Consider the following 24,138-nt stretch of genomic DNA (forward strand, 5'->3'; position numbering starts at 1 on the left):
CAGGCTTAGGGACAAGATCCAGAGAGACATCTGGGTTTCTAAACTTCACCAAAATCAGAGGGACTTGGGCAGTAACACGCAGCAAATTATTTCAGTGAATAAAATCACTTATCACTGAAAATGAAAGGTGAAGAAGGGAATAAAGATATTTTTATTTGGTCGTTTAGGGAATCAGCTACCAGAGAACCTCCAAATCACTCTTTCATGTTCATACACATTCCTCACCTCAAAGCATCTGTGCTTCTGCCTCCAGATTCCCTTGAGCCACTCAACAACTACTGTGTGGTCAGGGTCCAGGTGCATGCTCACAGTACTAGCATTTAAAATGCTAACAGGCATCAGCTGAACTGCGTTAACTGTCCATACATGTAACCTTATACTGTGGTCAAGGTGAGATAATATAGCTTAGTTAACTCATTATGAAAGGCAGTTAAGCTAAGCTGTACTACCTCATCTTATGACATGGCTGAATGCACCCTCATAGACAACTCCCGTGACCCAACTGGCAAGAGGTAACACATTAAGCTGTCACAACTCAGTAATTGCCCTCAATCAGAAATAATATAAGCCTGTGTGGCATTCATGACCAAACAATGAAAAAGCCTTTGAGCCATTCAGCCTCCCACAGCATTCCTGCTGACAGTCTGAAGGGGTACATAACCATCCACCACCCTCCCTAAAACACGCCACTCCATCAAGGCAGGAGCTGAAACACAGTAGTGCAGTAGAGCAAAGGGAGCCTCAGCTAACGCCACTACCAGGTCCACTTGATTACATTCATTAAAAACAAAACCACAAAGGGGAGCAGAGAATCACTCACTATCCACCCGCCTCCATCAGTGGTCATGTCACAGTAGACCTGCATCGGCCGGCTGCCATCCTCGTTCAGGTAAATGGTGTACAGGCCGCTGGAGGCGTTTCCGTTCTGCTGCGTCTGGCTGCAGTCCGCGGGATACGGGTAGAGAAAGCTAACTGTGAGAACAGAGACAGCAAAACTTCACATCAGCAAAGCAGGCCATAGAGCTGGAGGAGGCATTTCACACCCTTAGCAATCTCCTAAGGACTATGGTACTGGAAGAGAAGTAAAGAAACCAGCAGCCCCCACCGGGCACTCACGCAGTGAGCTGCATCAGCAAGTTGCTGCTGGCTGCCTTCCCCACTGCCTGGGAGCTGGCACATGGATGGGGTCCCCACAGGCTGCAAGAGATGCAGTCCTGGGTTGCAGTGAGAGCAGGAAGAGCAGCCCTTGTTTGTGAAGGTGGGAGTGCCAGTAAAAAGGCACTTTAATGCACTTTAATTTCTCTGCATTTCACAATTTGTCCACAATTGGCAATCCCTGTGGGCACTGGCACAGTACGAGAGGCTCCCACAGCAAACTGACATGAGCTTTTGTTTGATTTGCTGCCATTCTGGTGTACATTTCCTGACCTCTGAAAACAACCTGGGCAGCTACCCAATGCCACCACAGTACTTAAACAGCTGTGCCCTACCATTACTAGGATGGTGCAGAAAGATCTCTACCGTATCATCATCCCTCCTGCCCACTGGCAGCTCACCAGGAGGCTTTGTCCTGTACTTGGCTAGCAGGTTTGCCAGCAGCACTGACCAGTGTGGGCAACCTCCACTCACACCATCCCATTGTGTTTCAAGCCTCCAGATGGTGTGGCTTAGAATGGACTCCCAGCCAGGAGACGCATCATTGACTTGCTAGATGGTTTGCTTACGATCACAGTGTTTCCCGGTGCATCTGTAGAACATGAACTCTGTCTCTGATCTCTACGATAAAGCACAACAGCTGCAGAGCACAGGGAAAGGTGCAACACCCAAGGCCAAATCCTACCTGTTGAGAAGGCACTATCTGTCTTTCTGCTCTGGCGGTCTCCCTTATAGGCCATCACAAAGATGGTATACCTCGCTCCTTGTTCCAGTCCTTCCAGCACAAACCGTTGTTCGCTAGGACTCAGCTGTACTTCCTGCCAAATAAAACAGATCAAAGGTTAACCCAACTCTGAATAGCATTTAGCTTTCCTGGACCACAGTGCCTCATACTCCATATGCATCTATGGGCTTTTCTTGTAGAGTTCAGACAGGCACGTTCACATGAGACATGGAGTCCATCTCCTCAGAAGGAAGATTTGGGGCAAGGTCTCAAGAAACACTGTTAGGACACTGAGGACGCTCCACCCCTGGTTGCTGCCCTTCCAGGTAACATCAAGTTAGAAAAGAGAAGTGTAGCAGCAAACATGTTCTCTGCATCTAGAGATCTGTTGGGAAGAGGCATTTCACTGTCATAAAGTCCCTCCACAGCTTCTACTCATGACAGTAGCACGTCTCCTTCCTTCAGCTCTCCCTCCCTGGGCCATGGATAGTATAGATTCCCCCTCAAAATTGTTTTTCTGTGGACCATATACCCGCAAGACCCAACTGGCAGAGCCCATAATCATAGGGGTGATTTCAGTGGGGTCTGCAGTGCTGAGAAATTCACTGTACCTTGCTCATGCCATCTCGACCCTGGTAAGTCAGAGTGTAGCCATCAATCTGTGCTGCAGAAGGAGTCCAGGTAACCACACCGGTAGAATGAGTCACATCTGATACACGGAGGTTCTTGGGAGGATCAATCTCTATTGAAAAAGAAAAGAAAATTCAAGTCCCATTGCATAAATGAAAGACAGTAACCGCAGCGCAGGGCTTGGGCTGAGCTTTCCATGCCTGATCCTGTTAACTGGGAACTACTGAAGTCACCCAGTGACCTTCACAGCTAGCAAGAAGCAGCAGAAGCCTACACCAAACATGGCAAGGTCTGCTACAGATGTGGTTTGGGATGTTTGGTAAGCCCTGCAATTGGCTCAACTGTACAGGGCCCAGGAGCTCCTGAGACGTCTGCCTGAGAAGCCTCCATCGGGCTCATCTCTGAAGAGCAATCACAGATAGGTCAGGTTTGGTGTCTATGCCCCTATCCTGGAGCATGGCCCTAGCATGCCCTGCTGAGAGCCCCTACCCCTTGTTTCCCTAGTGCAGAAGAAGAATGACTTCAGAGGCTTTATTATTTTCATGCTTCAGCCTTCTTCAGTAAATGCAGGAATACAAAGAAACCCACAGCTTTACAGTTTAGCCTGTGCTGTATATGGGACACCAGCTCCATCGCTGACATCAAAGCTTTAGCCAGACTTTTCCTGTGCAGTCAGACTGTCCAAGTTCAGCATGAGGAGAACAGAATTATTTTTAAGCAATGCCAGCTCACAGCAGTTGTCAAAAAGCATCTGTCTTATGAGATACCCACAACAGGGCTGCAGTGCTTCCCTCAGGATAAAAGCAATTTCTAAAGCTCAGTTGGAAGTAACAACAACGGAAGAAGCCTCTCCCTAATTTTCATCCTGTGCTTCCTGTATTCTGGTGTTTTGGGAACGTCTTAAGGAAAACAATTTAAGGAGTAGGTTTGTCTGGCTTTCCAAGTTTTAGAGAGAAGGTTCTTCGTGGGCAGTGCCGGCCTTCAGGGAAGAGTGCTCCAACCCTGAAGTACACCTGAGTTCATATCAAACTATAACTGAATAATTCCTCTCAATTCCCTGTTCTTCCACAGACCTCCCTGGGGGATTACAGGCATGTCATTTAACTTGTCTGTTGATTCAGTTCTCCATATAAACCAGGCAACAACACTTCCTAAACCTTGAAGAGTGCTAGGAGGATAATCACAACAACGATTATAATGCATCAATGAAACATGAAATTTGTGAAAAGGCCATGCTATGTCTGTCTTAGATAAACGAGAAGAGTGGAACAAAGTGGCTTCTCCCAGGAAGCACTGCACTCCTTGTGTATAGAGTTACCGTTTAAAACAGATACAAAGGCAGAGAAGAAGAAATCAAAACACCGAATATAAGGAGACCAACAGGGACAGGAACGCTGATGTTCACAGAGCATGTTGTTTAAAACACTGGCTATTCGTTATAACTGAAAACCACCTTTCATTAGTAACTCTGAGTTAAGTATTAGTTCATTATCTAACGAATTCATGCTTCATTTGGGAGACGACTAAACAGCTGCTTTAAATAAAAGGACACACAAATATTCTGAGAGTAGCTCATTACATGTATACCTCCCGCTGGACAGAAGAGGGAGCTAAAAGGTACCAAATCCATCACAAGAAGCAAGGGATGGGAAAGGCAGCCTTAGAGAGAGTCCTGCAGTTTCACAGCACTGCCCTTGAAGGCCAGTCAGCAGTTTCCATGGGTGCAGGAGACCACCGCAGAATAGCTCCCTGCCACAGCCCGTTTGAATGCTAGGGAATAATCAGCCATCACCCTGAGTAAGAAAATGTATTTTTTTTTCCCCTCAGAAGTCGTATTATTTTAGCAGAGATGTCATTACTTTTGGAAATATAACAGTAACAACAAAAAAAAAAAAGTTTTTTTTTTCTGCAGATATTTTAAAAAAAATCCCTACTAACGCTAAATGCATTCCCTCTCCCAGCAGTTTCACTTCATGTGAAATTTCCAGGTGTCTCCATTTTCTTTCCAGTTCAAAAAAACCCAGCATTTCAGTTTGCTGAAACACTCTTTGCATTTCTAGTTCCAGATAGATTCAGTTTTTTGGTCTCAAGAGATCTCCATTTGTCCCCATCAGCTGCCCTCGACCTCTGTAAGCACTGGGGAACTGCTTGGCATCTTGCCCTAAATCCAAGCTTCAACTGTTCTATCTCACACCAGCTTGATTCATAAACTAAGAAAAAGTACATTAGCAAGGCCAATGGATATGGAGTGACCCTGAAATGTTCCCAGTACACCATAATCCTTACGACTGACTGAACAGGACAGATTTAAGCCTGCTTGGCAGTCTCCTAGGACCAGTCTAAGGTCATGAGTCATAGGGCAGGCCATTATTTTTAACTGTCCCCAATTCTAAAATGGTTTAACTTCGGTTGTTATTGTTAGGCTTGATAGCAGCGCATGAAGCGCTGCATGCTTTTCATTAAAGACCAGTGAAATAAGATGGGTACCATCCGCTGTCATTACTCCTGTATTACATCTGCCTCTTCTATAACAATAGTCTCTGGCAGTCCATGCTCATGCACTTGAATCTCCAGAATGGGTTTACCACTGTTGATCTTCATTACCCACTAACACGAAAAGAGATGATGAAATGTAAAAATAACAAGGGAGTAGGGTTCTTCTACTCCGTTTCACTTCCCCTCCTGCCCACAGTTACCTGTCAGCGTGTCAACGTTCACTCCCCTGCTCCGCTTGCTTCCCAGCTCTGCCCAGAGATGGATGGTGTACTTCATGCCTGGTTTCAGTCCAGTCAGGGTGGTAATCCTCCTGTCCTTCCCCACTTCTATTTCCTTCGTGTCCTCATCAGCAGAAGTGTAGCTCACCATATACCTGTCTATGGGAGCTTGGACACTATCCCAGGAGATGGTGGCCGAGTCCTCTGTCACTTGGTCAGTTACCAGATTCTTTGGGCTGTCCATTTCTAAGAAATAAAGCACAGAGTAGAAACTGTCGGTAACTAAAAGACACACATGTTCCCCTTAAAACTTTTGCTTTCTAAAGGCCCATGATCCTACCCTCAGGAAGCAAAGGATGACATGGACCAACTCATCTGTAGCTTGACTGGGTCTCAGTGGCTAATCACCACGCTTGCTATTGACAATGCAGAACTGGAGTAAGACAAGGTAAGGCGCTGAGGCGCAGCCATCTTCAGACAGAGGCCTCAGGAGTAAAATATCAAGCAGAGATACAGGGAAGAATGATTGTGCTGAAGAAGGTCCAACTGAAATTTAAGGTTCATAAGAATTTAGGTCTGACACAGCCTCAAGAGAGAGATCCATTAGACCAGTTATTTGAGAGCATGTACGGGCCTGGAGTCCTGGTCGACACAGGGTACGCTGAGGCAAAGAAAAAGATGTGAGGCAGCACCAACACTCTGCTCCCCTTTATCAGCCTACCCCACAAATATCTCTTTTTGAGCCGTGAGATGCCAGCAAGGTGTAACACTTCTCTACAGTATGACTGAGGGCTAGGTTCTTGGCAAGGTCTTGGCAAAAGACGTGGCCAAAGCAGAACATAATCATAGCCAATTCACCATGTGAAGCTACATCCCTCCTTCCATAGCTGCAAAATCACAACCCAAGATTTCCACAGGTCACCCATGAGAGTGTTTGTGCCTGCCCTCTTGCTCTGCTTGCTTCCTTTCCCTGCCCACACGCAGATGATGTACACCACATCTGGATTCAAACTAATCAGGATAGTGAGACCTATGTCCTACCCCATCTCTCCCTCGTTCCCAGGAAACGCTAGCAGTGTCCTCTGCCAATCAGTCAGTCTTCAGCCTAGCTAAGCAGCCAACTTCTGTAAGCAAAAACCTTGATTATACAAAGGGAATTATTGATAGTTAAGAGACTTTATCCAGGCTCAAGCCATCTGCTACCCTTTCATGTTTTAGGAGAAGGTGATTAAAACAGGGGCATTTCCTTCCAAGTCTTGATTCATTGATAAATACTATTCTTATCAGTGACACTTGTTGAACCATCCTAAGTTTAGGCAGGATTCAACAGCAGTAGTGTATACTGTGGGGCAGAGCTCAGCCACACCTGCAAAACTTAGCACACCTGAAGTCCGAAAAGAGCAGGCAAAGCTGATAAGCGAGGACCACAGTGCTTTAGCAAAGTGCTCTGAAGCTCACACTGGGCTGATAGTTTCTGAACTAACAGAGCAGTCATTAGTTCCTAAAAGTTCTCCAGACTTGGCAGCATCTCTATCTGAAGATTGAAGGTGCATGTAGCATGGATGTCCCCACATCACAGGTGACCACAAGACAAACCGGTGTCTAGATATGCTCTGCAACAGGCCAGAAGAAAACAGGACAGAAATTGAGATCACCTCCACAACATAGTGTCATGTAGAAGCACAAAGATTCTCTGGAATACCTGTCACTGCCTCAGTGCTGATCCTCTTGCTCTGCCGGGTTCCCTTCTCTGTCCAGAGGAAGATGACATATTCAATGCCAGGTTTCAGTCCTGTCAGAGTTGTGGTAGTCTCATTCTTTCCCACTTCCATCTCCTCTGTGTCACCATCAACAGAGGTGTAGTTCACCATGTACCTATCTATGAGAGCCTGGACCCTGTCCCAGGAGATGGTGGCTGTGTCCTCTGTCACTTGGTCAGTCACCAGGTGAGCTGGGCTGTCGATTTCTGCAGAGACAGTTAAAAGTGAAGAACACAGGCTGTCATAGTCAGGCTGTAATGTGAAGCTGTGACACTCCTTCCCCTCAAGGCCTTGCCAGTTTCTTCCTTTTTCCAAGTCCTGTTTCTGATCACACTGACTGGACCCACAAAGCTGGAAGGTATCAAGGTCTGAGGTGATTTGACTGGGGTCTGTCTTTAATCCTTACAGAAGCTTTCTGAGGGAACAACACAGCCAGTCCTGGTCCGGACAGAAGAGAGCCCTTGCAAAGCAAGATATTGTTACTTTCTTATTTTCTCACGGTCACAAGCTTCTGAAGCTCACATAGATGTCATCCGTCCAGAAAGTGAGAGAACAACCAAAGCTGTTTTGTTAAGAGACCAGGATGACCCAGGTATGCATTTACTCATCTTCCTTCAGCAAGTCCCTGACCTAGAGCATGGGTCTTGGAAACACTTGCGACAGCTTGCAATCGATTCAGACATTCAGCTTTACAATGTTGTTATAAACCAGTAACCCTCACACGGGGCTGATCACTACACCTTCTTAACCAGCACTGGCCACACAGGGGAAGAAAGTCCTGGTAAGAACAACTGAGGAACAAGGATTAATCACCCTATTGCAAGAAAAGGCGTCCTGCATGCTGTTAATCTCTCTGCACTTCAATTTCTTCATCTGCAAAAAGGAACTGAGCATTTCCCTAGTCCACTCTGAAGGATAAATGAATTAACCAATTAAAATAAAACAAGACTATACAAATATGTAAGAGACACTGCTGCAAAGGCTTCATTTTCCCTAATCCCTATTCGTAATCACAACATAGCCCATTTGTAGTACATACAGGTAATTAGAATCTCTCTGTGATGAGTTGAACAGGTTTCACAGCAAGATGCACTAACCTGAAGACTCAATTTGTTAAGCCTGAATCTCCCTCTGCTGTGAAACTGCCTTGGGATAGACTTACTCAGTGTTAAGGCAAAGCTGGGCTGTAACCTATACTCTTAACTCAACCTATTGCCCTCTTACCTGTCACAGCCTCCGTGCTGGCCCTCTTGCTCTGTTGCTCTCCCTTTTCTGCCCAGATGTAAATGACGTACTCCATGCCTGGCTTCAGTCCTGCCAAGGTAGTAACATTCTTGTCTTTCTCCACCTCTCTCTCCCCTGTGTCCCCATTAGCCGAGGTGTAGCTCACTCTGTATCTCTCTATTGAAGCCTGGACTTTGTTCCAGGAAAGAGTAATTGCATCCTCTGTCACTTGGTCAGTCAACAGCTCAGTTGGGCTGTCGATTTCTGTAAGCAAAAGTCATAATTATTATGAGTTTTAGTATAGTGCTGTGGTAATCATAATGGTCTAAAGAACAGACAACACAAGTTTTATAGGCAGAGGTAGTATGTTTTATTAGACTATCAAATACATTTGGAAAAACAGATGAGCTTTGGGAAATGATTCTATGCCCAAAGACATAAAAAGGGCTTGTGTGTCTAAAAGCTTGCTTGTTTTTTTCTCCAGCTCAAACTGGTAAATATTAGAAGTTTTATCTTTAGCTATAAACCGTGTTTTGATTATGCAGTGTAAATAACTGACACTTAAGCGAGTCCCATTGGATATCACCATTTGTGGAGCCAAATCATTTTGTACTGTTGGATACAGTGCAAGGTAGATAAAACAAGGGTGCTAACTGCTTGCAAGTCCTACCATTCCTGACACATTGGTAAACACACTTGCATGCCAGTGCCAAGGTGGCCGAGCCTTGACAGAGCCAGTCAGCCCTCTGCCCCTGCGTTGGGTGAGCTGGGCTGCTGATTTCTGCAGGAATAGTTAGGAGTGAAGAACACGGGTTGTCCCAGTGAAGCTACACTTACTCCTTCCCCTCAAGGGCCCAGCCAATTTCTTCCACTTCTCATCCTTTATTTTTTATCAAGGATGGGACTGAACTACAAAGCTGGGAGATGCCCAATTCTGAGGTATTTCATCTGGGGTCTAGCTCTTCTCCTCACAGCTGCAACAGCAGGGCTCTTTGTTGGGGAGTGACAAAAGCACAGCCAACCCTGCACGGGCAGAGAGGAAAGCCCATGCAGAATATGGTGTTACTGTCCCTTGCTTTCTGAAGATCACAACCTCTTGTCTGGGTTGCTCTGGGAATTAACCCAAAAACCAAATCACCTGCTCAGAATCTCTGTCTGAAATGCAGCTCTTCTGGAACAAGATTATTTCTTATTCAGGCAAAACTTCCTAACTATCACAGCTTTGACATCTGCTGGGCTCCCCTATCTGCCCAGAGGCCGATAGCATACTTTTTGTTTGGCTTCAGTGCTGTCAGAGCAGTGACACTCTTGTCCCTCCCCATCTCCATGTCCTTTGTGTCCCCATCAGTTGTGTTGTATCTCAACAAGTACCTGTCAGAGGCCAGACCCTATCCCAGGAGATTGTGACTGTGACTGTGTCTTCTGTCAGCCATCTGGCCGCTATGTGGACACTACGCTAGCAATTTCTAAAGAGAAGGTTTGAAGGTGAAGAACCAGGCAACACCACCAGCGAGAACTACGTTCACATTCCCCACTAGAAAAAAAGCCACTTTCAATCTCTTCCCATTATCACAGCCCTTCCCTTGCCCTTTTCACAGACAGAAACATGACACTAAACTTCACGAGCTTTAAGTCACTATCACAAAGCAGCCTGCAGGAATGTGGCCCTTTGAGGACAGCCCAACAGCCCATAACCTATACAGAGAGCACATTTTTTTGTGGTTTTGTTTGTTGTCTTTTTTTTTTTCCTTCACTGAACTGCTAAATACATCTCAGCAGCCTGAGCAATGAAGGACTTGCAGATGCCTCCCAAATTATTGGAACAGCATTTCTTATTCTGGCTTATTCTGCTGCAGGCTCTAAGCTCCAGGGCACAAATGCACAACTATCTGACAGCCACACTGTAATTTACCACACACCAGCTCAGCTGCACTATGATTGACCACACATTACCTATGATAAAAGCTGTGATTTTCCACCTGTGTGTACTAATCTCACCTCTTTTGTGAGATGAAAATACATTACTTTTCATTTTAATGAAAGATGCTGAGGCTTGTTTGTGTCACCCTAGAGCGGCGCACACTGGGAACGTGTATTTGAATAATCACAGCTCAGCTAGTTAGCAGTGTAAGATGCTCACCTGTGGCAAGAAAAAAAAAAAATCAAGTGAATGATTTTCTTGTGTGATATGAAAATCAAGTGATATGAAAATCAAGTTTGTTCTTTAGTTATAATTGCATTGCAGCTGGGTATGGGCGGTGCCTATATGCATATGCAGTGCATTTAACTCCTTAACTCCCTGGGTGGTCCAGGAGCTCCCCAGCCAGTCACCTGTGAGTATCGATGAGAACATGGGCTGGCTTGAGACAATGGACCAACCTGAAAGTAGGTGATTGACTGAACTTCATAATTAAGCATTTGACTGATCTTTACTGATCCCCTCTGGGTGGGAACTTCGGACAGTCCCCGAAGCAGCTCCTGTTGTGTCTAGTCCAATTTATATGCTTAAATGTGTTGGTTAACATCCTGAGCGGAGCATCCCAAACACTCCCCTAGGTAATTTCTGCTGCAGAAGTACAGATTGCACATAGATAAGACATTTGTAAATCGTCAGCAGAAACTGCTCCTGTACACACAGCCACATTGGACCACGGCTGGCTGGATTACAAGAACTGAGCAAAACAGTGGTTCGAGGAGTTTGCCACTCTAGCTGCAGACCCTGCTGCAAGCACCCTTCCAGTGGAGACTCCCAGCCATCAAGGGACAGTGACCAAATGTCCTGTTCGGAGATTTGATTCTCCACACGATTCTTACCTTATGCCATGATCCCAATAAATTTGTTTTTCCTTTTTAACAAACACTCTGTCATGAATATCTGTGCAAAATGTGTACAAGCCCCCTGTCCTGTTGGGAAAGCCCACAACTGTCACCCAAAGAAAAGCTTGGAGGTGGTTTATGGTATTTTAAAGGCAAGGCCTGAATTACATGTTCCAGCTACAAGGCTTCAGTTTTGGCTGTGTTTCATTGTTCTCTGTTCTGACAGTAACTGGTGCCTTGCCATAGAACCTGTCCATAACAGGACTCAAAACAAAGAGTTTTCAAGTTGAGCTGGAGACCTGGAGAATGACATTAAGTTTTTGGGTCACTAAAAACCTGTGCAAAGCAGGAGAAGCTTTACTAAAACAAGTAAAATTGATGAAGGAGTTTGGAATTAAAACTCAGCTCCCCCTGCTGCTGCTGCTGCTACAACTTACCTGTCATGGTGCTGGTGCTTGCCTTCTTGCTCCGCTGGGGTCCCTTCTCTGCCCAGATGTGGATGACATATTCCATGCCTGGCTTCAGATCCAGTAAGGTGATGATGTCATTTTCACTCCCCACCTCTATTTCCTTGATGTCCCCATCAGCTGAGGTGTATCTCACCATGTACCTGTCTATGGGAGCCTCAACTTTATTCCATGAGACAGTGGCTGTGTCCTCTGTCACTCGGTCAGTTGCCACATTGGTTGGGCTATCAACTCCTGAGGGAACATTTCAAAGTGCAGGATTAGGAAACTCCTGAATTAAACCATTACAATACCTGTCACGGCATGTCCACATTTCCTTCATTTTGCCTTGCTGCTTTGGCCAGCTAAAACAAAAAGTCACCTAGGTTCCCCCTACAGCCCCTTGAGAAAGAAACACATCCAAGACAAACCAGCATGGTCAGAGTGGGGTGAAAGCAGGACTGTTCTACCATTTAGATGAAACTTTCCATTTTTTTTCTGCAGGAAAAGCTTGCAGGCTATCTGCCTCACCTTCCACAGGTACTGACTTAAGCATTACCTTCTCGCTTGCCCTCCTCACAGCACCAAGTATAGGCTCCATCCTTTCTCTGCCTCCAGTGTCAGCCATTTGTTGCTCCTCCCTTTCTGCCTCCCCTGCAGACCTGTCTCTTGGACACCCCCAAGGCTTCTGCTATTTTAGGTGGTGAATCAGAGTTTAGTGGTAGCTCTTGCAATCGCTGGTATTTGTCTTAGTCACAGCTCCTAAGTTCCAGGGGTTACATAAGAATATCACCAGGATCACTCATTATGGATTTTTTTTTTCCTTTTTAAGAAGTTTTGCAGCCGCTGTGTCTGTGAAGAACATTTTAAAAACACAAGCCAAGGGTGTTCCAAATAATCAGAATCTACACAGGCAAGAAGAGCAGCCTTACGATGGCAGTGTGGAGGTTGTAGGTTTTGTTGTTTTAAATCAATTTTCTTTTAATGGAATAATTTACAAGACAACCTCAGGAATGTCAGGCCCGATTTGGGATTTTTCAGTCTTTGGATGCAGCACGCCTACCCTTTTGTAAGACAGCTGAATTTCAGAGTTTCCAGAATCTTATAGGTAAAATGAGAGTTCAAAATTCTTCAGGCTCTCTTTTGCAATAGAATAGCTGAAAAATATTCTGCCACGTTTTTGAAGAGCTTGAAGCATCAATGAACCAACAGGGTTTCCAGATCTGCTTTAAGATTCAGGTCTGGAATGGCTAGGCTGCAGTTACAGGAAAAATAACAGTCAAGTAACAGTAGCATCTGCCAGGCCTCCTGAGCTGTACTGAGCACACAGTCGGAGCAGAAGTCAGCTTCAAGGTGCTTCTGTGCTCTCCCCATGCTGGAGATGACTACGTCTGACTCGGGCTCTGTTACAAGATAAAGCAGTCCAAAGCTTCAACCTCTAAGGGCCAGCAAGTAGCTGAAGCCTCTTCAGTCAGTTCACACGTAAGAGGCGAAGACTCAAGCTACCACAGAAATGGCAGGGCCGTGCCACTGTGCAGCCCACTGGACAAGCACAACTTCACCTCCACGGGGGCGGGTGTATCAGACCACACAGCGGGCGGGGACTATAGCCCCCAGTGGAAATGCAGGCCTGGCAATGGTGTGCTAATCCAACTGTTCCTCAGTCCAACTGTCCTGTTCGGTCTGGTGAAGAGAAAAATAACGCTGGAGCCAGGCAATACAGGAAGGAAGAAGAACCTCGTCTCTTCCTTATTGCTCCCGGGCTGAGACCAGACAAATCAGCAGCAGCTAACAGCTGCGAGGCAGTCAGCGGCAGCTGCCCAGAGGATCCATGAGGAAGGGCTATATCCAGACCACAAATCGTGCGTACTAGGTTTAAGCGAGGTCATCCTGTCAATGATCTAGTTAGGGAAGTCATGAACCAGAAAACTTTGAGTTACTGCTGGACCTAGGTCTGAGCTCATTTGAGGTTTGTTATTACATACAGAGGCCAGCTTACTACGCTTATCCTGTGTCTGGCTGGAGCCATTAGTCAAGTTAAGGGTGAAGTTACTGTAGATTTAAAACCAAAGCAAAAGACTGAGCTAGGGCTAGGTTTAGGATTTAATATACAAGACAAGCTTAAACAAGATATAAGCAGACCTGGCTGCAGGTCATGCATGAAGAAGCAGCCAACTACGCACTTTTCATGCTGTGATCTTGACAGATCTGTCCCGGAACGCTGTAGTAATATCACTATCACGAAAGAAACTTTCTACGTACCAGTCCTACCATTCACTGAGGATGGTATCCCCTCTGTATTGTCTTTCACAGGTATGACAGTGACCTCGTACTCTGTGCCAGGTTTCAGGCCTACAAAGAGCAAAAGGAAGCATTATAAACCATTAGGGAAGACAGTAATTTTTCTTAAAGAAAGCTATTTTGTTTAGTCTACCCAGTCCTCTCAGCAGAGAGGAACGTAAAGTTTAGATTTCTATCTGAACTTTTGTCTTGAGAATGCCTTGGTAGCACTTTTGGTCCAGGCTTGCCGTTAGGGCATACACTGACATACACAGTAAGTGAGGATTTCCGTAACACGAGTGTTACCAGCTCTGAAATAGAATATATTTTTATTCTTAACAAGGATGGAATTAAAGCTGAATGAATATGCGTTGAAACTTGCTATCCCCAGGGCATAAAAGCTTTCTCTCTGTGGAGACACCCACCATTATGGGGTAGGGGAACCCCAATAGATCTCACCCTGGCCTACAGCAGGCACAAGGTGAAGGAAAACTGGCCATCCACACAAGAGAGAAGAATCGTCTTAGGACTATGGTCTGACCATCAATCGCTCCTGCCACTTCTCCCTGCCCCTGCCCAGTTTGGAATACTCACAAGTACTCACCAGTCATGATGTGTCTGCTCTTAGGGTCATTGCTTTTGGGCACCATGACCTGCTTCTCATCCATCTCCACCAGGGATCTGAACTTCAGCTTGTAATAATCCACGTCTGTTGGTGGGTTCTCCCACTCCACTTCCAGGGAGTGCTCCATCTCCTCCGTCACCCAGATGGCACTGAGTGCAGACAGGACTGCGAAGGACAGCAGAGGGCCGTGAGGAAGCAGGATCAGCGCCAGAAGGTGAATATAAGATAGGAAGTGGCTAAACAGCTCCTCTCCCTCCCCAGTCGCCTGATCTGGGACCTGAGACGTTTTCCTGAGCCAAACTGAAGAGTTAAGCAAGTACAGCACAATCATTATTTCAACAGGCTTAGTTTTATCCATGGTAACACTCCAACTCAAGAGTTTTCTGGCTCTCAGCTCCCACCTGTTGTGCTAGAAATAAGAAAAATGTCAAAATAACCAAACTTTTCACTGGTTTTGCCAAGTACAGGCAGACAGCATACTATCAGCTGCTAACAAAATGCCATTTCAGTTCTAGAGAGAATGTGTCAAATATGCAGTCTTCCCATACCCAGCCTCCTCACCTCATTAGCATGAGGCTCATTTAGTCCTGGGAAGAAACTATGAGGAAAACTCACTGCTGCAGGCATGTTTGACAAATTAGCACCTAGGAATGACATCCTGCCTACTTTAATGTCCCTTCTGCATCTAGTTGAATAGTGCATTATTCTTAATAACATGCTGGCCTTATCTTGCATGCTTCCATTCCTGCTTCTTGAAGTAGGCAATGTTATGGATTCCCTGGAATTCAGGGGTGTCAATACAAGTAGGATTTGGACAAGAGAGGAAATTTGCAATACATTCAGCCCCAACGATATGTGTCTGGAAAGAGATTCTCCAGAAGAGAACGACAGCAAAAAAACGCAGCTGAGAGTGGAAGGCAAAAGCGCTCTCCAGCGCTCAGACAGTATGTTACAAACCTGCAAAGCCAAACAATTCACTCCACTTGTTTGAATCTAACTTTAAAATCTACAACTTCTGACTCTGAAAAAAAAGACTGCCTGCTCCTACCTGTACTTGCTTCTAGATACTTGGGCTCACTGGCAACCCCCTTCTTCACATGAAGAAGCGTGACATTATATGTGGTGCCGGGGCGGAGACCCACAATCTCATAGCTGAGCTGCTCTTCGGGCACGTGGACTTGTTTCACCAATGTCTCAAATCCTACTGGATAATAGCTAATGAGGTAATTATCCACATCAATCATTTGATCCCAGCTGACAGCCAGAGAGTTCTCTGTGGAGTTCAGCAGCTGCAGGTTCTGAGGAGCAAGCACTAGAAGAGAAAAAAATAAAACATTGCAATGAGGATGATGTCTTAGCATTTGGTCCAGGGCTCACATGGCCAAGCAAGAAATTTTTTCAAACCTATTTTGAATACAGAGAGAACGCAGAACTGGAACTCCCAGTCTGTGGTTATCTTTAATTTGTCCATTTCTTTCTGCCCACAGCATATCATTAAATACAAATGAATATTGCAGTCAGTAACAAATACAATAATTTCCTGGACTCTTCTTTCCAGCTTCTAAACCCACACTGGCACGAAGAAAACTCTCTCATAAAGCTGTCCCTTCCAATGCCTCTAGGAAGAAAAAGAAAAGCCAAAACCTTCTTTTCATATCACTGTCAGAGTTATTTCAAAATGTCAGCTATTCTCCAGAACTGGGGAACACAGCTTCTCCATGGCAGAGGTAGAAAACTGAGCTTTTATACTGCTGGAAACTTACACTTGGTGTCTGGAGGACACCTGGGCAAATCTGCGGCACATAATAAATTTCAGGACACCAACAGCGCCTTAACTGTTTTGCCACAAGACAGACAGCTTATCAGCGTCTTGAAGCAGCCCTTGAAAGCAGTCATGTAGGACAGCTATCAGAAAGTTTACCTGATTTTAATTACAAGAAAGCACATCATAAACTGATCAAACCGTCTACCGGCTGTATTTCATTAGCAAGGCACTAACTGATAGCAAAACATAGATAGCAAGTGCCTGTAAAAAAGCATGCGTCAGTAACATTAGGTCAGATAACATCATGAGATTCTTCTCACTTGAAAGGCAGCATTCATTCCCTTGTGTAATTCACAGCTCTCGCCAAATTCCACCCTCAATATGTGCATGCCATTGCTTTTGATGAAAACCTTGTACAAAATGCGAGAACATTCATCCTGCCTCTCCTTGTGATACGGAAGCTGGATTTGAATAATCCAGCTTGGCGGTAAAATAATAAAGAGCCTAAATACATATGATGTGGTTTATCCCTTGTCTAAGCATAGTTTGGAACAGGATTGTATCTGCCCCTCTGAAGAGGAGAGATGTGGCACAAAAAAACAGTATCATCTGTTTAGGACAATGCCTAGGATAGTTTGTGTTTCGGAGCAGGACGGTTTGACGAGGGGTTCTTGCAAAGGCGGTGACTCTCTGGCCCAGGGGGATCTATTTTTGCAACGTGGTTTTTCGCTCTGCCCTGAGATGCACCAGAGCCATCTTCTCCAGCCAACGTGACGAACCCAAGCCCTTCAGCACTTGACAAAGCCGCGCCTGGTCGGAGCTGGGGGAAGTGGCCCCGAGAAGGTGTGAAGGGGAAGGAGGCACTGCCTGGGCTTGGTCACCCTTGAAAGCCTCCCCCTCTTGCTCTCCAACAGCAGAGGACCTCCTAGCCTGAAGCGAAAGGGTTCATCACAGGCACAGCACTAATTGCTGAGGTGAATTAGGAGGACGGGTGGTTGTGGGCCGTGCCAGAGTCCATCTTGCGCTCTGCTTGCGCTCATCAATCTCTCTCCATCAGGCAGCTTCTCCTCCGGCAGCAGGCTGAGGCCCTAATGGCCGAAGCAAGCAGGAAACGAGCAGCACATTTATAGATCCAGCGCTGGGCCGAGAGCTCACACGGGGGCTTGCTGGGAACCCTGGCTCCCCTGGGAACAGCAGAGTTCCTCTTTATTTTCCTTTCCGATTTCCTGATTACAGCAGCAACACACAGACTTCCTGGTTAAACTAATATTGTGCTGAGATACCAAACAACTGTTTTTGTGGATACTCTTGTTTTAAACTGCTGGTTTATTCATCTTCAGATATCCCACAGTGCTATTTTAGAGTGCCAGTAAACAAAGTCCAGAAAGAGCACAGGCAAATACTTGCTGTTCAATGTGTCCTTGTCCTCTAGTTCTCCTTCACAAGGAATTGCAAGACATTCATTATATTGTTGCATGCTTGATAGTAACTTCTAGATGTTCAGACATTCCAGTTACCGTGGCAATATACAACAAAATATGTCATTTCACGATCTGAGACACATAAAAACCATAATAATAATAATAATAATACTAAATAAATAAAAACAGTGCTCAGTGTAAACCTCCCAGGATGCAGAAATCTAATCCAAATTGGAACAGAAGAGGCAATTTGACAGCTATGGGAGAGGAGTGCTTGGCTACAGATGCTGAGATAGGAATCATTTGCCTTTGGACTTAAAATAGTTAACCAGGAGTGGAGGTGTAGTGCTCAGAAACAGTCGCAAAATGGATTGTGCAATATGCATTAAATCTGCAGTGCTTGCTTACTCGGATACTGGGAGAACAGAGGCCACTTTCACAGCCTGTAAAACAGCTGCAGATGTGTAAGGAAGAGGATCCCAGGCTGGATCCAGCCAGCCCTTTGGGAGAGGCTGGCTGGGCAACAGTTCTTTGGGAGAATTATTTCTGCTCTGGGAAAAACAATTCTGCTTACCACCTTTGTAAAGGTGCTGCTTCCTGAGCAGCAAATCCTGGTCTACTGACAGGAGAGAAGAGGCCTGGAGCCACAGAGAAAAAATCTCTGAATAGAGTGGAAAGATAAGGAGGAGTGAAATTTTGTCGCAGAGCTCTCATTTGGATGAAGAATTTGAGCTAATAATCTTTTAAATAAAAGGTGAGTCTCTGAGCAGATAGGTAGGTGTGAGAAAGGAGGGATGATCTGGAGCAGAAAAGACCTGCCAGTAAGGTCACTGCAAACCCCTACTGAGCGATACCTGGTGCTCAGCATGTGGCTGTTACCTACTTCTCCTTCCTGAGGCTCTGTGAAAGATTAGACTTAGCAGTGGTGTGCTGAGAAGGAAAGGCAGCTGCCAGGGTAAAAGGCGGAGCACTGAAGCCTGGAGTATCCACTTGCGGTTATAGGGAGAGTATAGGTTTTTCAGAATAGGCACCAAGCCATCCAGCTTTAAGCAGAAACTGCTGGACACACACCTCAAGGAAAGCTCAGCCAGGCCTTCTCAGGCAAATCCGACTGCCTTGTAACAAAGCAGGATAAGGGAGAGTTTCCCGACGACCTTACTTCAAATGGAAGTTATTTAAAGGATTTATGCATCCTTTGGTCTCACAGTTTTTATCAAATTAACTATCTTATCAGCAAGCAGTGCACACTGCAGCAAACATGATTTTTACCTTCTATTGTCTCATTTGTATGTCAAGAGACAGACTCTGGCTCCCTCTTTAATTACAGGCTCCATACCCAGTTTTGCTCTTTCCTTCAGCTGCTACACACAGGCTTGTGCTACCGCTACCTTTAATCGCGTTTCCACCTTTCCCCAATTTAGAAATGTTTTCCAGGCAATTCTTGAAAACAAGGACCAGTCAGCCATCCCTAGCACAGCAGGAACTCAGAGAGGAACATGGTGACCCCAGGCTTGGGTTACCTACAGGATTAACCAAATGTTTATGGGAGGTAGAGAGGGAAACTCAGAATGAAAGAAAGAGGGGAGAAATAAGTCACAGGCATGTCTTACCCTGGGAGCAGTCAAGGCCAAAGAAGCCATCATGGCAGTAACACTCTCCTGTGTCACAGAACCCATTGCCACTGCAGTCCTCGGGACATCGTTTCTCGCTGCAGTCCTCTCCGATGAACTCCTCATAGCACTGGCAGACCCCTTTGGCTGTGTCACAGATGCCGTGGCCACTGCAGTTCTCAGGACAGAGCTGCTGGCTGCAGTCCTCACCAAAGTAAGGCTCATCGCAGATACACTTCCCACCATCGCAGCGCCCACGGCCGCTGCAGTGGCTGGGGCAGGTGGGGAGGGAGCAGTCACTGCCCTCCCAGCCCTCGGCACACTTACAGCTGCAAGTCTCATAGAGGAAAGTCCCATGGCCGCTGCAATGCGAGACACCTGGCCAGGATGTACAACAGCAAGTGTGACACACAGATGAGAGAAGAGGAAAAAAAAAAAAAAAAGAAAAAAGGTAAAAATTAGGAACATAGCAATAGATAGATAGTGCAAAGGTGTGTTCAAGGTCATTAAAGGGAAAACATAAATATCACTAGAAAATACGGGCTGAAAAAGACCCGAAGACATCACCTTGTCCATCTGCCCCAGGTCCAAGGAGGGACCGGCTTCACCCTTGCCTTTCGCAACACATTTGTCTGTAGTCAGCAGGAATGCAGATTCCACGACCACCCCAGAGAGTCAATTAGAAACCCTTCCACAGCCTCTAAACTGAATCTTCCTGGCTGTAATTTAGGCTCACCATTTTTCACAACAGTTATTATAAAGACGGAGAGCACATTATTCTCATCTGCTATACACCTTTATTTTTCATGTAAGCAAAGACTTAGCCCTTCTCCTTGTCTCCATTCCCCAAACAACATCAGTTTGTCAAATCTTTTCTTAGAGGCCACACTGTATAAACCTTTGATCACAGGCAGAGCCAGTGGCCGCCACAAAATATCATCATCATAAACTCTGCTCTTCTTTTAGTCAGTTATCAAGGAGGAAATAAAAAGACAAATTCTCAACAACTGCAAAATTCTGGAGGCAAAAATAAGAAAGGAAAAGTCAGCAACAAGAAGTGCTTCCCTTATCTTCCACCCTCCCCTCCCCCAGAAACTCCTCCATTGAATCCTCACACCTATGTAAAACTCAGGAACTGTTCCCCTTCACTTCTGGGAGATGCCTGGGGAGACTTCCCCTGCGCTGGTTCCAGAAATGGTACGCACTACCGCATTTTGGGACCTCCAGATTTCTTTTCACATAACAGAAACCAGAGCACCGTCCCATCTGTAGGACTCGAGCATTTTGCTCATGGAGAACCCCCAATAACCTTGACAAATGGATTCCAATCCCCAAATTTCTGCAGTAAATAGGCTGTATTCTGGGATGTAAGAACAGGTACTGCAATTGTTCCTTACCTTGGCTTCCCCCACAGCACTTCTGAGGGCTGCAAACTTCTCTCAGCTCTGCCACTTCTTTCTCCAGTTTCTCCATCCTTTCAAGCAGACCCTTAATGTGGGTCAAAGCTTCACAGTCCCCTTTGGGTGTGTGCACACGGATGTTGTGCCTAAAGATGATATTCTGCTCTTCGTTTTCCTCGGCCTCTCCGGGATCTAGCTGCACGTCACTGTCATCTTCATGCTGTAATGGATCTGCCTCCACCTTAATCTGGGAGGACATGGGCAGGTCAATCTTGTAGGAGTGGCTGAAGGATATTCTTTGACCATCGCTGCTGCAGTTGTGAGACGCAGGTTGTTGAATGGCAGATGCCTGAAGAGCACAGCACAGCAATATTCCCATTGGGAAGGCAAGCCAGCTCTGGAAATCCATCTGGTAGGCTTTCAGAGGAAGCACTGACCCCTCAAACAGCACTGCTGCTTTCAAGAAGAAGAAAAATGTAAGGAGTGTGTTCATAAAGCTGGCTTTCATGATTTTCTAACATACAAATTATCTGGTTTGCCCTGATTTAATACTAAATTGGCCAGTACCTGGAAAAGAGTCACACTGGATGAGTTAGATACAAAAGAGCTTCTAGACCCCTGGACGAGGAGCTTTAAGTTTGCAACTTTCAAGTGAGACGTAGTATCACAATCCATTGCAATTATTAATTATCCATAGCACCTCTCATTCCCCTGCAGTTACAATAGACACTGTACACTCTCACGGCTGTCATCTGGATTACTGATCATCTTTTTGGCCATGGTAATCTCCAGCGGCTTCCATGGTTTTCAACTAGAAGCTTGATAACTGTGCTGATGCTGCGTGCATGAAAAATTCAGAGAGCTGACACTGATCTTTCAGTACAAGAAGTTTGGGAGATAGTTTTGCTCACTTTACATGCATCACGACATGAGATATCTTTCCCAGTACAGCTGCATTTCAGGCATGGGTGGAAATGTTTTCAGGAAGGTGTTGAAAAGGATGCCAAGAGTCAGTTTCTACAGGGACTACAAGTGTAGAAAGCTTTCTCAAGGAGGGAGATTAGCTAAGAGATGTGGACCGCAGAATCTGCCCAAGGGTCAGCCCCAGCCTTAGAGTCCCCATCTCTGCCTCTGCCCACTGGGGACAGCGGAGGGGAGGCGAGTTTCTGTGGAGCTGAGGACATCTGCTCTGTAGAGGCAGGACTGACCTCCTCATCTGGCTTCACATGTGTTGTTGATTACGTGTCACAAACCCCTCACTTTGAGTACAATTGTCCTGACAGAGCGCTGAACCGGCTGTCTTCAGCTTCAGCGTCTTGTGTTGATGATTTCCGATTTAGTCCACCACTTCAAAAAGCCCCTTTAGATTTAAATTATCAAGGTTTAGCCATGTGACTCAAATGATACATAAAATTAAACCCATCCTCCTCTTTTAATATAGCACATAGCCTACACTGTTATCTGGATTGGGGAGAATTAAAACATTTCCTCCATTTGAAACTAATGTTTTGGCATTTTGTGTGCCTGAACGCTGGCTTCACTTGATGGATTTCAAGTTTATTTTGCTTTGACTCAGTTATCTGATTTGTTATCTCAGCATTGGCAAGGTTCATTTAGAAGCTACTAGAGCAAATCTGTTAACACATGGAGTGAGAGAATGTGTTGTAAACCCATTTGTTTTCCTGTACTTTTATTTCAAAAGTATTCCTTCTTTCCTATCCTGCAGACAGAAATAGGAAGAGCTTGTTTTCAGGCTGATTAAGTCTCCAAACTAAGACTTAAAAATAAATAAATAAAATTGTACTGTTTAATTGCATTGACATTTAGAGGTCAAAACTGACGTCCAAACACTTAGTTTAAAGTCTTCAGGTAGTCTTTAACAGAAACAAGACTGCTTGCTGTGAAATTTTTATGCTGTCAAACAAGCAAAAATTTTGGACTTAAGAAATGAACCCCTCATAGGCAAGAATAACAGGAAGAAAGAAGCTGAACAAACACGGGTGGAAGGATAAAATGTAAAGTTAGAAACCTAAATTTATCGGTTGGCTTATTCAATGTTACAAACTATATTTTGGCATTAATGGTAGATGTCAATCTGTACAGGAGGTGATATATACTTGGTTAAATACTTAGAATTTTGTATCACAGGATGCAAATACAAAATGCCACCATATGTGACTTACTGAGCAGTCATGTTATTCATTGCACAAGCAGAAGAAAAATAACATTCTTTAAGTGCTAAATTAGGTAATGTGATAACTAGAAACCATTTGGCCAATACATATCCATAGCAACAGCACAACTGAACCCAGATAATAGCGCTGCCCCAGATAATACTCTTTGAAGTAACAGAGGAATCCACTCCTGAAGAATCATACTAAGTTTTTGGCTCCTCTGCTATTTCCATTATAATCACATTTCTGAAAGTCATATAGTCCTGGGTTATGATGAAAATTAACTGTTTCTGTGAAACAATATTATACGTTCTAAATGTCTCCCAAAACTTTGGAAGTATCCCTACCATTAGATTCATGCCCTACCATTGGCAGCACAGCTACAGGAAGGTGTCTTTCATGCTCAGAAACATGAGGCTTTGGTTACCATAACACAAAACAAAGCCACACCACCATCGGTAATACATATTATAAATGCTTATACCTATATGACAGGCCACTCTAGTGCTAGCTCATCTTTCTTCAAGCAAAATCATCACTGACATTGAGCAAAATTGGATACGGATTTCAAGATTTGGTCTACAATTCTTTATCTCATATGAATTAAATAAAATAAGGGAGTTACCTTTATTGCTCATTCCCAAGCAGTAATTTGTTTCTTTTTTTTTTATTATTTTTCATCCATTCAGCACTTATCTACTATATTTAACTTGCAATAAGAGAAAAGGAGGGGCGGGGAAAGCCTCTGTGGAGGCAGGACCTTTTTCCTACCTCTGTCTCCCGAGATTTTGCAGATACCATTTGTGAGCAAAGATGCAGCTTTCCCACCCAGACCCAGCTGCTATTGTTTCCCAAGACTCCTCTCCCTCAAAGTGCCACAGAAACTAACTATGCCTTTCTTTTTCTGCTGTGCAGCCTTTTGAAACAAATCAAGTCATAAGAGATCGCTTCAAAGCTCTGAACAAAGTTAATGTCTAAATTCTACAGATTCTCACCATAGCCCACTGCAGGAAACCCTAAAGCTTTGTTTTGTGGTGTTTACTTGCAATCCCCTGGAGATGAGGCTCTCAAATCAACACCCCCCAACCACACACAGACACACACAGACACACACACACACACACACACACACACACACACACAATCCCTTCTCTCAGCACCAAGTGCTGAATAGCATTCTGATGTAACATGATGTCATTACTAATTAGGGCTTCATGGGAACCACAAATTGATCTCAGATTTTCCTGGGCCTGGAGATCATTCAAGAGGAAAAACCCCTGAATATAAGCATTCCTGTCAAGCATAATGAAAGAGGAGGACAGCTTTTTTTGGCTTCCTCATCATGTAATAAAGAGATTTTCCCCTGCTGTTAAAAAGAGTGGGTTTAACTGAT

At 45.0% G+C, this 24,138-nt stretch overlaps 1 protein-coding gene across 14 annotated transcripts in view; it reads right to left on the reverse strand.

Annotated features, from left to right (window-relative positions):
* The window catches only part of TNN (tenascin N), a 40,119-nt gene that overhangs the window by 6,390 nt on the left and 9,591 nt on the right, over nt 1–24,138 (reverse strand). For 5 of the 14 annotated variants that reach the window (XR_012674571.1, XM_075156888.1, XM_075156892.1 and 2 more), the window contains 12 exons: nt 20,569–21,024; nt 19,172–19,549; nt 15,424–15,687; nt 14,355–14,540; nt 13,733–13,822; nt 11,462–11,725; nt 8,208–8,471; nt 6,926–7,189; nt 5,206–5,469; nt 2,491–2,621; nt 1,841–1,973; nt 821–972 (listed from right to left, as the gene is read on the reverse strand). Coding sequence is in view for 10 of the 14 variants with exons in the window: in XM_075156888.1 (XP_075012989.1) it covers nt 821–972; nt 1,841–1,973; nt 2,491–2,621; nt 5,206–5,469; nt 6,926–7,189; nt 8,208–8,471; nt 11,462–11,725; nt 13,733–13,822; nt 14,355–14,540; nt 15,424–15,687; nt 19,172–19,549; nt 20,569–21,024 (2,846 nt within the window). In the remaining 4 variants the exon portion in view is untranslated. The other 9 variants (XR_012674574.1, XM_075156893.1, XM_075156891.1 and 6 more) reach the window with 9 other exon arrangements.

The sequence above is a fragment of the Calonectris borealis genome, chromosome 8 (assembly GCF_964195595.1).
Source record: "Calonectris borealis chromosome 8, bCalBor7.hap1.2, whole genome shotgun sequence".
Taxonomy (NCBI): Eukaryota; Metazoa; Chordata; class Aves; order Procellariiformes; family Procellariidae; genus Calonectris; species Calonectris borealis.